Genomic DNA, 14,053 nt, shown 5'->3' with positions numbered 1-14,053 from the left:
GAACTTTTTTTCAGTGAGTATCAGGCACGTTGGAATCCGTTTGGTTGGTGAAGAGGTCTTCTTTCAAAGCCTCACTCAAGAACTTCTTCTATGGATGTGGTGGAGCTGCTGACCAGCAGGGTTAAACAGGACAGGCAACAAATCCTGCAAAGTGCATTTGTATGATTATTTTTTCTTTCCCGCTCTTCTTTGCTTTTGTTTTTCCTCGGGTGAGGAAAGAAAGCCAAGCTTCATTCTTATAACACTGAGTGGGACGAAGGAGCAGGAATCCCTGGAAAAGTGAGCCATGTGGATTGTAAATAGCTAAATTAACCAAGTGAAGCTGTACAGGGAAACCATAGGTTAGTACAGGTTTACTTTTGGCAACATTTGAATGACTACAGGGGGTCAAGGCATAACCCTGGGGGAAGATGGAGAATCTAATTAAAGAAATGTTCCCATACAATATTAATTGAATTCATTTTCCCCTCATACTTCAACCTCCATGACAGCTTGCATCAGAAAAACAAAAATCACCGACATATGTTCGAGAGGTTGTGGGTATTAGAGTATATTGTTTCTTATTCTATTGGCATGAGGTACTAAAAAGTATCCACAAATAACTGAGTTGAATTTAGCCAAAACGTCCATTATTGTTGGGGCACCATCAGAGGAAATCTACCCTATATAGAATTCTCACACTGTGAAACAAAATAGAAACACAAGGATTTACTCTATGGTTACAGACGTTATGGACATGGAGAGAAGTTGGCATTTGAAATACAACATAGAGACAACCTCAGACATTGAGGGGGCTCTACTAAAGTTTCTGGCACATGACTGCCTCAGCATGGCAGGCCCAAAGCGACTACAAGTACTACGACTGGTGGTCACTATAAACTCTGAGACAGGAAACCTTGAACAAAAGGGTTCCAAATTACACTGAGAGGTCTAAAGGGAAGCCAATGGTATATTAACAGCAATTACATTAATGCTGTGGTTCCCTGGAGGAAGAGAGGGAAATAGGTTTATTGTTGGAGTCAGAAAGATACTGATAAGTAACATAGCAATAAAATGATTGAAAACACAAGATTCTCTTGGTGAGCAGCAGGTGATTAGGCCTTGTTCAGGCTACCCCTATAACAAAATTACAAACAACCTGACAAATGCGGCAGACAGATACAGCTGAAAGCAAATTTGTGAATATCCAGGAAGCTAAGATCAGGTTAAAGGCAGTGTTAAGAATATCTAAAATAATAAAGGGTAGGAAATGGAAATGCTATTGGTTGATTTACTTACTGAGGTACACATCTTGAAGATTTACAGATTCATTCAGTTTTCGATCCCCATAGACTTCATTGGTGATATTGTGATTATTCAGAAAGACTGAAGTAGCATAAACATATTCAAATCTTTTTTTTTTTTTTTTTTTTTTGGAAAAAGTTTTTATTGAACAATAATTCGGTTACAAGTATGGGCCTACAACCACCCGGGCCGGCCGCTAGGTACATAAGGAAATATACACATATCAAGGCTGCAATCCGTTCCCAGGGCACTGCCCCGCAGTGGCTCAAGATAGTCCTCGAAGAACAGCAAGCGTCAGTCCAACAATAACAGAAACAAAAAAGAAAAACAATAAAAACAAAAGGCGAGTTACGAGGGATACCAGTGCGGTTCAGGCTCCCCCCGGGAGACTCCAGTCAGAACATTTGAGCAATCCGCTAAAGAGAGGAGTACCGGGAGGCCGGGGACGGAGGGGGGGGGGGGAAAGGGGGTCAAGGGAGATGAACGTCCATATGTGGTTGTTACAAAAAGCGCCAGGAGCCGTCAAGGGTCAGGGGGACATGGCGATATCAGTGTCTACCAGGGGGGGCGTACAGATGCCTCCGCGATACGCATTCCATTGACCCCAAATTCTACCCCATGCCCCCGGCTTGCCACGGGCCACATACACTGTCTTCTCCCGAAACATACACCAGTCCATATTCTCCTTCCATACTGACACGGTGGGCGGCCGTTGAGCGCCCCAATGTTGCGCTATATCCCTCTTGGCAATCATGTTCCCTAGGGCCGCCCACCGAGTCTGAGCCGCGTTGTAGTCATTGGGCTCCCACACATTCAGGACACAGCGACGCACCTCCGGCAGCAGCACAACCCCGGTGACCTGTCCCATAACCGTGTGGACCCGGCGCCAGTAGTCCGCCACCTCGCGACACTCCCAAAGGATATGAAGAAAGGTGGCGCTGAGCCCGCAGCCTCGTTTACAGAGTCCGTCGTCGGAGAATCCCATCGCGACCAAGCGCGGACCCGTAACATACACCCGGTGGAGAATCTTGAGCTGTACCAACCGGAGACGAGCCGGAATGGCAACCTCCTTGGGGGACGACAGTGCAGACTGCCAGTCTTCGTCGTCCAATTCAACCCCATCCCCAGTCCAAGCCTCCCGAAGGCGCACCAGGAGATCCGCCCGGTGATTAATCAATTTTTTATAAATTAAAGAAATAGTACTATCAGGGACATGTCCGTCAAGTACGCGGTCCTCGAGGGGCGAGGAAACAGGGATCTTGGTCCCCTCCCCGAAGACCGAGAGCAGGGCGTGTCGAACCTGGGCGTAGCGGAAGAACTCCCTGTCGGTCAGCTCGTATTCGGCCTGGAGCACCGCGAAAGTCTTGACCGCGCCCTTGTGCCACAGGTCTCCCACTTTGCTGATACCAATCGTGTCCCACTGGTCAAACCCCTTGGTGGTCCACAAGCTGCCCAGGCGGTCGGAGGCAAACAAGGGAGTAGCACATGTCACTCGCTCACTCCAGCCCGTGGCCGCAGTGGCAGCCCTCCAGGTCCGCACAGCAATCTTAGTAGGACCCGTAAGGGTCCGGTCAGCCAGGCGGGAATAAAGTGCCCTGTTGTAGTTCCCGCCAGGAAGCAGGAACTTGTCCATCTCATACGCCGGATTCAAGCCGGGCGCATACGTGGCGTGGTTAATGGCAGATAGCTGCGAGGCCCAATAGTACCTGCGAATGTCAGGAAGCGCGATGCCCCCGTCATACCAGGGGAGAGTGAGCTTGGCAAGAGCAATACGCGCCCGGCCGTTCCACACCAGTCTCCTCTGCAGGCTCTCCACCTCCCGAAAGTAGGCCACTGGGATAACGTCAAAGGAGTTCTGGAGTGCATAGAGGAACCTGGGAAGGGACATCATTTTAAACAGCGCGGCCCGACCCAGCGGGGACAGGGGCAGCCTGCACCACCGGGCCGTGTCCTCCCGCAGCCGCCGAAGTGGACGCAGAAGATTCTGCTCGTAGCGAGCCACCGGGTCCAGCGAAACGTATATCCCCAGGTACTTAAAGCCGCTCAGAGATATTTGAATCGGGAGCCGAGGCGGCAGGAGAGGAGGACCACCAGCGATGGGATAAACGCAGGATTTAGACCAATTGATCGTGAGACCCGAATTGTTCCCAAAGGAGGTCAGAACGTCAAAGAGGACGTTGAGTGACTGCCGCGGTGAGGTGAGGTACAGGAGAATGTCGTCCGCATACAGCGAGACCCGATCTTCAAAGCCCGGGCCCCACCGGATCCCTCTAAGCGAGGGCTCCCAACGGAGCCAGGCAGCGAGTGGCTCCAGGGCGAGAGCAAAAAGCAACGGGGACAACGGGCACCCCTGCCTCGTGCCCCTGCCAAGGCCAAAGGGCCGAGAGACCCGCCCATTCACCACCACTTGAGCCATGGGTCCCGTGTAAAGGAGCCTCACCCAGCCAATAAATCCCTCTCCAAAGCCGAATTTATCCAAGACGGCCCAGAGGAATGGCCACTCAATAGTGTCAAATGCCATCGTGGCATCCAAAGAAACCAGCACGGCCGGTTCGGAGAGGAACTCCGCCCTGGCGAGGACCCCGTGCAGACGCCGCAAGTTAAGAGCGGTGTGGGATAAAGCCGCATTGGTCCGGATGAATAAGGTCGCACACTACACTCAACAAACGATTGGCCAGGACTTTCGCCAGGATTTTGGGCTCCGCATTGAGCAGTGAAATAGGCCGGTAAGAGGTACAGCGGTCACGAGGCTTGCCCTCCTTGGGAATAACGACTATAGTGGCCAAGCGCTGGTCGGCAGGAAGGGAACCCGCCGCAAGAGAGTCGCGGAACATGCGGCCGAGGAAGGGCGCAAGCTTATCAGGACGCAATTTGTATAGTTCAATGGGCAGACCGTTAGGACCCATAGCCTTGCCCGAGCGAAGGGAACGAATCGCGGTCGCTATTTCATCCGACGATAAGGGGGCGTCCAACCGCTCCCGGTCCTCAACGGACAGGCCGGGCAGAGCAATATCTCTCAGTAGGAGGCGAGAGTCATCCTCGTCCCTGTCAGTCACCGGGGAGTACACCGCCCGGAGGTGATCAGCGAAGCATTCCACAATCTCATCCGGCTCAGTCACACACACACCATCCGCAGCACGCAACTCGGGGACCACACGATTCACTCTCTCTTTTTTGTCCAGCCACGCAATCAACTTACCCGCCTTGTCCCCCGCGTCATACAATCGGCCCTGCCGCTCCCTATACATAGTTTTGGCCGCGTCAGTGACCAGGGACCTATATTCGAACTGTTTCAGGCTAAGGGCATGTAGTCCGTCCGGAGTAACATTCGCCTCCAGGGCCGACTCCAGCCCCGAGATGTCAGTCTCCAGCTTTACCACCGCCTCGCTCCTAACCTTCTTGGCCACCACTATCTGGGCGAGGGCGTGTCCGCGTAGCACAGTTTTAAAGGCTTCCCAAAGGGACAACGCAGACGACACCGACCCCTCGTTTTCACTGAAGTATTGGTCCATGGCCTTAACCAGGCTGTCACGAGTCACAGGGTCCCGCAGGTACCAGGGGTTAATGGGAGCTATCCGACCTGCGGACCGCGACCCGGTGTCAAAGAGAAGCCACAGCGGAGAATGGTCGGAGATACCACGCGCCAGGTGTCTGACCTCTCGAATCCGACCAGTCTGCGCCGCGGGCATAAGAAAGTAGTCTAACCTGGAGAGACTCCCATGCGCCCCCGAATGAAAGGTGAACTGACACTGGGTCGGATGCAATAGTCTCCAACTATCCACCAAGCCGAAGGTCTCCAACATCCCACCCAGCCATGACTGGGCAGCGGGGAGGGTCCTAGGTGGGTGACGATCCAGTTCACCCGAAACCACAGAATTAAAGTCCCCGCCCATGAGCAGGAGGCCGTCCGGAAGGTCAAGCAGCATTCGACCCAAGTCAGTGAAGGTGGAGTTCTGGAGGCCCGGGGGGACGTAGACTGAAACCAGGGTAAGGGGCTGCCCCTCCCACCTCCCAGTCAAACACACATAGCGCCCCCTGTCATCAGAGACTATCCTCGTGATCTCCACCGGAAGGGAGGTTCGCAGGAGAATGCCCACCCCCCTGGAGCCAGTTGTGAAACCCGAATGGGCTACGAGGCGGTATCCCCCCCTGTTCATCGCATGGCAGACATTGCCGACCAAATGCGTCTCCTGGAGAAACACCACATCAGGAGTCAAACGACGCAAATATTGCAGTACAACACCCCGCTTAATACGGTCCCCCAACCCATTGACGTTCCATGACATAATCCTCAACCCGTCTCCCCCCATCCCATCCAATAGCTCAAGAGGCCCCCAGCCCGCAGCACCGCTCCCAAATATGGATAAAAATCAATACCTCGCCCTGTAAACAAAAAACACACAACTAAACAACCCCTCTTCCCCCCCAACCCCACCCCAAGTCCAACGCCCCCCACCCTGCACCCCTGCGGGCCAAAGACCCCCCCCAACTTGCAGTGTGCCTGTCGCCCCATTAACCCCATTCTACAAAAAGACCCCGGAGGAGGAAAGGGACCCGCACCCGCCCGCACCCCTCACGGGTCCTGGTAAAGCACAGTATACAAAAGAAGTAAGACCCAACTGTACAGTGCCAAGCCGTAAAAAGTAAGGACCAAAGGTCAGTCTAAGGGGACCCGTCACCTGCGGTGCCCCCAGAGGGCCCGGGCCGGCCACCCCCGTCCGGCAGCGAGTCCAGCCAGTCACTTGCGGCCACAGGAGAGTCAAAAAAGGCTGTCCGCTCTCCATGCTCCACTCGAAGTTTCGCCGGGTAGATCATTGAGTACTTCAGGCCTAGCTCGCGGAGACGGCGCTTCACCCCTTGGAATCCCATCCGCTGTTTCTGGACCAGTTGCGTGAAGTCCGGATAAAAGTTGATGGTCGAGTTCTCGTAGCGGACCGGGCCACGGGTCCGTGAAGCCTGCAGAATAGCATCGCGGTCCCTGTAGTGGAACAGTTTAGCCACGATAGGCCTCGGGGGGGCCCCCGGCCGCGGCCGGCCGCCCGGAACTCGATGGGCCCGCTCCACAGCGAAGAATTTGCTTAGGCCAACCGGGGACAGCTGTTGCAGGATAAGTTCCTCGACCACGAGGTCCACCGGGCGGCTGTCGGAGGACTCCGGTACCCCAATGATGCGGATATTGTTGCGTCGGGCCCGTCCCTCGAAGTCCTCAAGCCGCCGGGCCATATGGTCGTTGACCACTCTAATGTCCCCAAGCGCGGCCCGCAGATCCGACACCTCCGCACCCAGGGTGGAGGTCCGTGCATCAAGGGCCTGGACCTTCTCGTTGGTTTTAGAGAGGTCGGCCCGAATCAGGGTGACGTCGATCGCGACAGTGTCGATCTTACGGGCCAGGGCCTCATATTGCGTCGCGATAGTTTCCCTGATGCCCTCGATGGCGCCCATAATGTCCTGCAGGGAGGGTTCCGCAGCGACGGTCGTGCCTCCCCCTGCAGCATCCGGGGAGAGGCCAGCAGCGCCAGGGGACCTCCTGCCCTGGGTATAGCGGTCCATGTTGTTGCTCTGGACCGCTCCCCCGCGCAGTGAAGCCTTGGTCTTGCGCCCCTCCGGACCCCCTTTGCCCGCCATGTGAGCGCAGTCACTCAATGGGACCTCCGATCAAGGGGCGCGCGGGTGCCAGCGAAAGGACCACAAACCGTCGGTGTAGGGGCCGGAGGCGTCAGACCCGCCAGTAGCAGATGAAAGCAAACCTCGGGCAGAGGCCCAGGAGGCACCTCGCCACCTTGAGCACGCACGCCAGCTGATCTCCTGAAGGCCAAAACCGAAACCGAAAGTGCTGAATCGGTAACTGGCACCGCGCTGAGGCCGCTGTTGTTCAATTGCAGCCCGGCCCCACGGGTCACCTTCACCCCGGCCACCTCCGTCGGGTGGGTCCCAAAAGTTCCGGCGACGATAACTCAGGATTCCCAGGTCCGATTAGAGTTTTGAAAAGAGATATATGATCAGCTGGTCTTCATCTCCCAGATTCCATACACCAAATCAGGATAGTCTCAGGATATATTCCGAGGAGCAGAAAGGGTCCGGGGAGCCCTGTGCTCACGCGACCATCTTGGATGCGCGCTAAGCTCCTCCTCCTCATATTCAAATCTTAAAGATCTAACATCAGTGCTATGCGACATTTCTTCAAGGAATTCTGTCAATTTCTCAGATCTTGAAAGACAAGAAGGAACTAACAAGCATTTGCAATGCAATAGGTCTCGCATTTACTTGAGTTTGAGCTATTGGCATTGTAAATGACAATGCCTTTTATTTGTGTTTTTAAAACAGCTAAATAAAAGGCATTGTCATTTACAACGCCAAGAGCATAAACTTTAGCAGATGCGTTCACCGCCTGTGCTATAAAGATTTTCAAAGTGTTGGAGAGCGTGTCCTGCCTGGAACAGCAGGCAGGACAAAGCTATTTTTAAAAAATAGTGCTCGGAGGCTGTAATTAAAGCCTACTGAGTAACAACCCATGTAACGGGGTTTCCTCATGGGAGGTTACAAAATGATACCAGGCAGTACGAATGAGGGACTAATGAGCCTATTGACCAATGAAAAGCCACAGTTTACAGTGGAAATTGACACAAGCCAATGAAAAATGAGCAGAGTGGGTGGAGCTTCAAGTTATACCTGAATATAGTATGCCTCGCAGCGCATGCGCTGCCCAGGCTCGACCTAAAAATATCATCCATAAAACGGTATAGCATAGGCCAGGCCAGCAGTGAAGTAAAAAACAAATGCATAATATTTCATAATTCTTCACTACCCACGTGCTAATTGACTGCTTATTCATGCAATGTTTTGAACAGCGCAGCCTTTTCTATGTGTGCTCTAAGTGGCCAAGGGCATACCCAGACGTGGGTCAGTTGCTCACTGTGCCACTGGATTCAAGCTAGCCTGACTGATGAAACCCTGAAACCGGTCCCAGGATGCTTGTTTCCGGTCTAGGGAGGACCTGGTCTAGCAGTTTGGGGTGGACTTTTCCCATAAGGCACAGGGTCAAGACTGATTTGCATATGGCTGGGTCCAAACTGGGGTGGCAGAGTGAGCAAAAGAATGATTGATTAAACCCAGATTTGTGACTGCGGGTGAGTGGTTGAAAAGTTTCAGCACTCCGTCCATCATCTTGTTGTGCTTGCTATTCTAAATAACATGCACATTGCACTAGATGTGCTGAACAAAATGGTGCCAAGAGACTGTGCAGTTCCCCATTCTGGGGAAGCCTCCGTGCGGATGTTGCATTCTGTTTTTTGTGGGCAAAGAAGGACATGCAAACTGCTAGTGCAGGGCAAGTGCTACAGGGTTCTACAGACTGCAACCCCTTAATCCCACTGTGAACATGAGAATCTTCACCTAAGATACAAGGGTGACCCTGAGGGTACATTCCCCACAACGGTTGCCTTCCTCTCAGCTACTTGCTTTCAGAGAGAAAGTAAAAAGCTCTTCAAAGGAACGAGCATTTACAGAGATATTGCAGATTTTTTGCAAGCCTAGCAAGAAAGAAAACTGTTTAAGTAAATTGAGGCTTACTAGTACTGTCATTTTTCTGTTCTCACCGCAGGCTTTTGTTAAACAGCTGTGTGTTATTTCTTGCAAACTCGCTAATGGCTGCGTAGAGCTCCTGAAGTCCGATACTTTCAGTGGTAGTTCATACATAGTGTTCACATGTTCTTGCACTCCTAACACACTTCCTCGCTCCATAAGCCACACTGATTTCACAAAAGTGACCATCATATAATTGTCAGTGAATCAACACAAGTTGGGCGGGCCAGATGACCAGTAGCTATTCAAGGATGAGCAGGTCATGCTGGCTCTTGGGGTTGGTCCTTGTCAGTTTCACTTTTGGTTCTAAAAGCTGGTAACCTAAAGACAGCTTAACCCCCTGTGGCTGCTTAGTGTAGTTGGAATTCAGTATTTGGTTCACCAGAAATAGCATCAGATTTGAGTTCAGCTACCATAACTACAAGTAACCGTGCAGAGTCACTAGGAGAGCAATGAAGGGGTTTGTATTGATGCTGGAGGGCCTATTAGGACTGCGAGGGCAGAACTTTTGTGAGAACAGGGATAGGACAATTTCTGGTACTCTGATGTCTAGCAATAGGTAAGGTTAGCATTTCAGCATTGAAAGAGCTCTCGTTGGGTTACTCATACCTCTACATGGGCTAATGTAGACTTGGTAGATGGCAAGAAGACTTTGCTTGGCTTTGCCTAGGATGATTTGCTGTCTGCTATGAAGTACTGTTAGACCTTCAAGTAAACTTTATTGGTTGTCGTGTCGTTAAAATAAACTTTTTACAAGTAAAAGCTTTGTGCTTACAAAAACTTTTTTGAACACTCTAATACCACTTTTAGCCTCTAAAACGAACAAAGAGGTGTGTAGTTTGACGCTCAAGTGGAGAAACCTAAATGGATATACTCTTATTTATCAACCACTATAGCAACGTTTTTATCTGAGTAACTGGAGATCAGTTCCACTGCTGTTAAAACCCTTTCAGAGTCGTTATATTAAAGAAACAAGGAACGATGGCCTATCACAAACAGATTGGAATTTTTGGAGTGATGTTGTACTTTGGAAAGTTTGGAGGCGCATGTCAGAATGCTAGGATGGCTGAGGAGATGCAAGATGATGGGACTGTTGGATGCCAGGAGGTATGTGAACAGAAAATCACTTTGCATCACTTGTTTCTGGATTTGGGTTTGCAAAGCTTATTATTGAAGTTGCGGGCCACTGCCCAAAGTTTAACAAGCTGCAGATATTCGGGGACACATTATCAAAGAAATGATTTGTTGCTGAACGTGTCTTAAGTTGATCCCCTTTGTTTGCCAAGTAGCAATAGAACACGTGACATCACCTGGCGTGGGTAGAGGCGGTATTTATTTCCAACGGGACGGGCTTCCTATAGTACGAGTAAAGTGTACACTTCGATTCAAGCCAATGAGTCACCAAGTTTCCCAGTATCTCAAGCGTCTATTAACCACACATAGAATTCCAGTGCCAATGTAGATCGTTAGTCACGCTAAATTATGGAGAAATGCCTAACGTGGCAGAATGCATTAAAAACTCTTTGAGTCTATGAAGAATGCTAGCTGGAGAAAAATGTAAACACACAAGTTCCCCAGTGACTTACCCAGCCAAAAATTCAAAATGTTTAAATCACCCAGGAACAAGCCCGGCTTCTAAAGTGGTCCGGACGCGAGCGAGCGCCCGCGCGCGAAAGGAAAAGCAAATTTGTCACGAGACGCGGCGGAGCGTGGCGCGCGCGCTTGGCGGGGGAGCGGACCCTTTGAAGTACGATGCCAAATGGATTGCATGGTGGCACGATGCACGTGATTGTGCGCGTGCTCGCCATGCAATCCACTTTTGGGAGCACTTTTGGGAGCCCCTTACTAGAGTCTCGCATAGCGATTGCTACGCAATAGCTAGGCGAGACCTAAAAACAGGTTTCCACAGCTGCCACACCTTTCTCTTAAGGGCAAGGATATTTTAAGACATTCAAAGCAACTATCTCTACTGTAAAGTGTAAGCAGCAGACCACAATTTTAGGTAGGTAAGTGGCACAAATCAATTATAATTTATTTACTAGTTACTCAAAACTATCTTAACCCCTTCAGCGCGGCGCGGATTACCGCGCTGTGCTGAAGGGTTCTTGCGCGGGCTGGGCCGTGACGGAGCGGTTCCGTCATGCGCACAGCGCGACCGACGCGCATAACGGAACCGCTCCGTCACAAGCATCGAAAGGGTTAATACATACTTTTAAACCGAAGATAAATGAATTATTAAAATTATTATCAATTGCAGGCATCTACAATTTCCCCCAAGAAGTCTATCTGTGCATATACACTATGAGGCAAATTCAACAGCAGATTCTAACAAAGCTGGATTACATTAATTAACATTAATGTTCATGAATAATTTTACAGCATAACAAGATTCTCCCCCTGACACTCCCAGCCCAAAAACACAGACTAAGAATAAGATTATACAGAGCAAAACCTAGATAGACTTTAATATTTATAAGTTCTCATGGCTTGGGAGGCAGGTAATGCTGTTAGAGTGCTTATGAATAGGTGTCACAAATGGGTGCACAAAGTCGTCAGATTGCCATCTTTAAGTGAGTACATCCCAGACATGTGGAAGGCGGTCTTTCTTTTACTATCAAGTGACTTAAATCACTCAAGGTCAGTGGGAACTAAACATTGCTCCAAGTCTCCCCACAGATAGAGAGAGAAAGAGAGACATTAATAGCTCCGGTGGTTGTGTCCACAAGGTCTTTGTGTAGTTCAGCTTTTGTAACGCTGCATTCTTTCCTTCCGACTACTAGAAAACATTCTGCTGCAGCTTCCTCAGGGAGGATGCATTAATCGGTCCAAGGGAAAGGCAAGATTTTGTGTGATTTTATTCCTTTGCTTTCCCACATGTTTGCCAAACTATTCAAAACTAACAATGGAAGAGATGCTAGACTCATTGTACTGAAGCTGCTCATTGTGAAGGGCTCCTCTACGGAAGCGTTAATTTTAAACTTAGTGACTGATGTGGACAGTTCCAAGAGAAGCATCGCCCAAACTGGGAGTCTGTCCCACAGAATAGAAGTTGTCAACTCTGAAAGTATGTAAAATAGGCTGCCTTAGAAAGAGGGTGCAAATTTGAAGTTCCCATACCCTTGAGCCATTACTGAACAGAAATGTACTGCAGAATAAAAATGTTCTAACAATGTGAGAATCAGTATAATCGATGCCTGTGTGTCTACTTTGCTTCTATTCTGCAGAAGGGTGAACTGATTACTCTAACTATGGAAGGATTTCTGATGTGGAGGATCTGGAGGACCGAGAACAACTAGTACAGAATCCAGTGTTGCAACAGAAATTAAAGCTTTCAAAAGAAGAGTTAAATCATACAGAGACAATCCCATGTATATTTACAAATAAAGTGAGTTAGTGTAAATCTGTGCTTAAATTCCCTCCTAACATCTGCATATCACCTAGACATCTCCACGCCTCCATCAAAGTAGGAAGGAACAAGTGACAGAAGCTGTGATGTACAAAACTACAAACTCTAACAAACCTTTGAAATGAACACTCGTTCCACAAATGCTTGGTCAGAAACACCGTAGGTTTAGGCAAGATGCACAGTGGACAATCTTGTGTGCTACTAATGGCAAAGCAAATTACACTTTACCAATTTCAAAATAGATCTCTTTGGCAAGAGACAAGGCAGCAACAGCAGTGTTTTAAGAATCTGCGTCTTTACTGGAGATGTAAAGGGCTGTTATGTGGAAAACTATCCAATTCAGCAGAAGCTGCTGTTTTGATTTCGATGTAAGATCTGAGTCGCAGGTGTGGCAGGTATCTACTAGAAACCTGCTTAGACTGAGTGTTCCTCATTTCCTTCCTCCTGATGGTTCCAATGATGGTAACTCTATTCTACAGGATATGCATCTGGTGGGAGTTCATGAAGGAGAACACAAAGGTTCCTTGAGTTAAAATGAAAATAAAGTGATATTTGCTTAGACTAGAATGTTGAGCAAATGTCAATGTATGAATTAAGGGACTGTAAATGGTGTGAACCTACCTGCAATGCAGTGCAGCAATGTGTAAAAGTGAGATGAAGTGAAGACTATAGAGAAGGAAGAGCAAGGGGATGGAAATGGTGCAGAGAGATAATCAGTTGAGGTAAGAAATCCAGTGGGTTACAGATGGCCAAAGTGTTGCTCGAGAAACAGTCTTCATTTACTTCCTAAGAAGAAGTAGTAAGGGAGCTTCCAAAATATGGGTGGGGAGGTAGTCCAGGTCCTCAGAACATACCAAAGGCTTAGGAATTAAGCCCTGCTTTTTCTCCAGACGAAAGTTTAATACAGTGCTCCACTTCATACTCCAAGGTATGATGGTCATTTTTAATAATGAAAGGCTGATCTTGAATTTTTTCAATAGTCCCTCTCCCTCCAAGTACCTACTTGTGAAAAAGGTGTCCACATGGTAGCTTCCGTGCAGACTGCATTGAGTCCCAGCAAATGGCACAGTCATCATTATTAGCACCGAGTTCTTCAGGTGTGGCAACAGCAAATCTATAATTGTTAAAAGATGAACAGTCAAATGAAAGAGGTAGTTAACAATTGCTTTTCCTGTATGAAAATCCAGATAAGCCAAAACACGCAGTCGACATGATGGAAAGCATTAAAATTACCACTTTACAGTATGCCATTCCACAACGGTTACCTTCAACCTTTTTATAGTTGTGTACAAAAACATTAACTTTGATACTTTGATTTAGAAACTGCATCTAAAATAGCAAGGAAACGTTCAGCAAAATGAACATGGATATACAAGGCTGCAGAAAATGTACTCACCTGATGCAACAGTACATATCCTTCGTCCTGTGCACCAATATCTCCACTTTGTAGACAATATTGTACAATGGGTCACAGCTACATGAGATGTAACCACAGAAGAAATAGCTACTTGCTTGTAATCCCGGCTCTCCATTACAGCAATTGTTGCCAAATTCATGAACATTGAATAGTTCTGCCTCTGTGATATTCCCATGCCTTTTTACATTTTTTAAACTCTTCTTAGGGTGCGAGACCAAACAAAATGGGAGCATGTGAGAGGGCCCCTGCAACTACCCCCAGTTCTTGTGCAAAATGTTAAGCGGGGGACCCAGCTAGTCACAGAATGATGCAGCATGCAATTCAAGGCACATAAGAGAAAGGGGTTGGTCATCGTTCTAGTGATC

At 49.0% G+C, this 14,053-nt stretch overlaps 1 protein-coding gene across 1 annotated transcript in view; it reads right to left on the bottom strand.

Annotated features, from left to right (window-relative positions):
• The window catches only part of AMFR (autocrine motility factor receptor), a 391,859-nt gene that overhangs the window by 178,315 nt on the left and 199,491 nt on the right, over nucleotides 1–14,053 (bottom strand). The window contains exon 8 of the mRNA XM_085638721.1: nucleotides 13,275–13,385. Coding sequence (XP_085494847.1) covers nucleotides 13,275–13,385 — 111 coding nt within the window. The remainder of the gene's footprint in view (nucleotides 1–13,274; nucleotides 13,386–14,053) is intronic.

The sequence above is a fragment of the Triturus cristatus genome, chromosome 12 (assembly GCF_964204655.1).
Source record: "Triturus cristatus chromosome 12, aTriCri1.1, whole genome shotgun sequence".
Classification (NCBI taxonomy): domain Eukaryota; kingdom Metazoa; phylum Chordata; class Amphibia; order Caudata; family Salamandridae; genus Triturus; species Triturus cristatus.
This window is presented reverse-complemented; position numbering and strand designations above follow the sequence as displayed.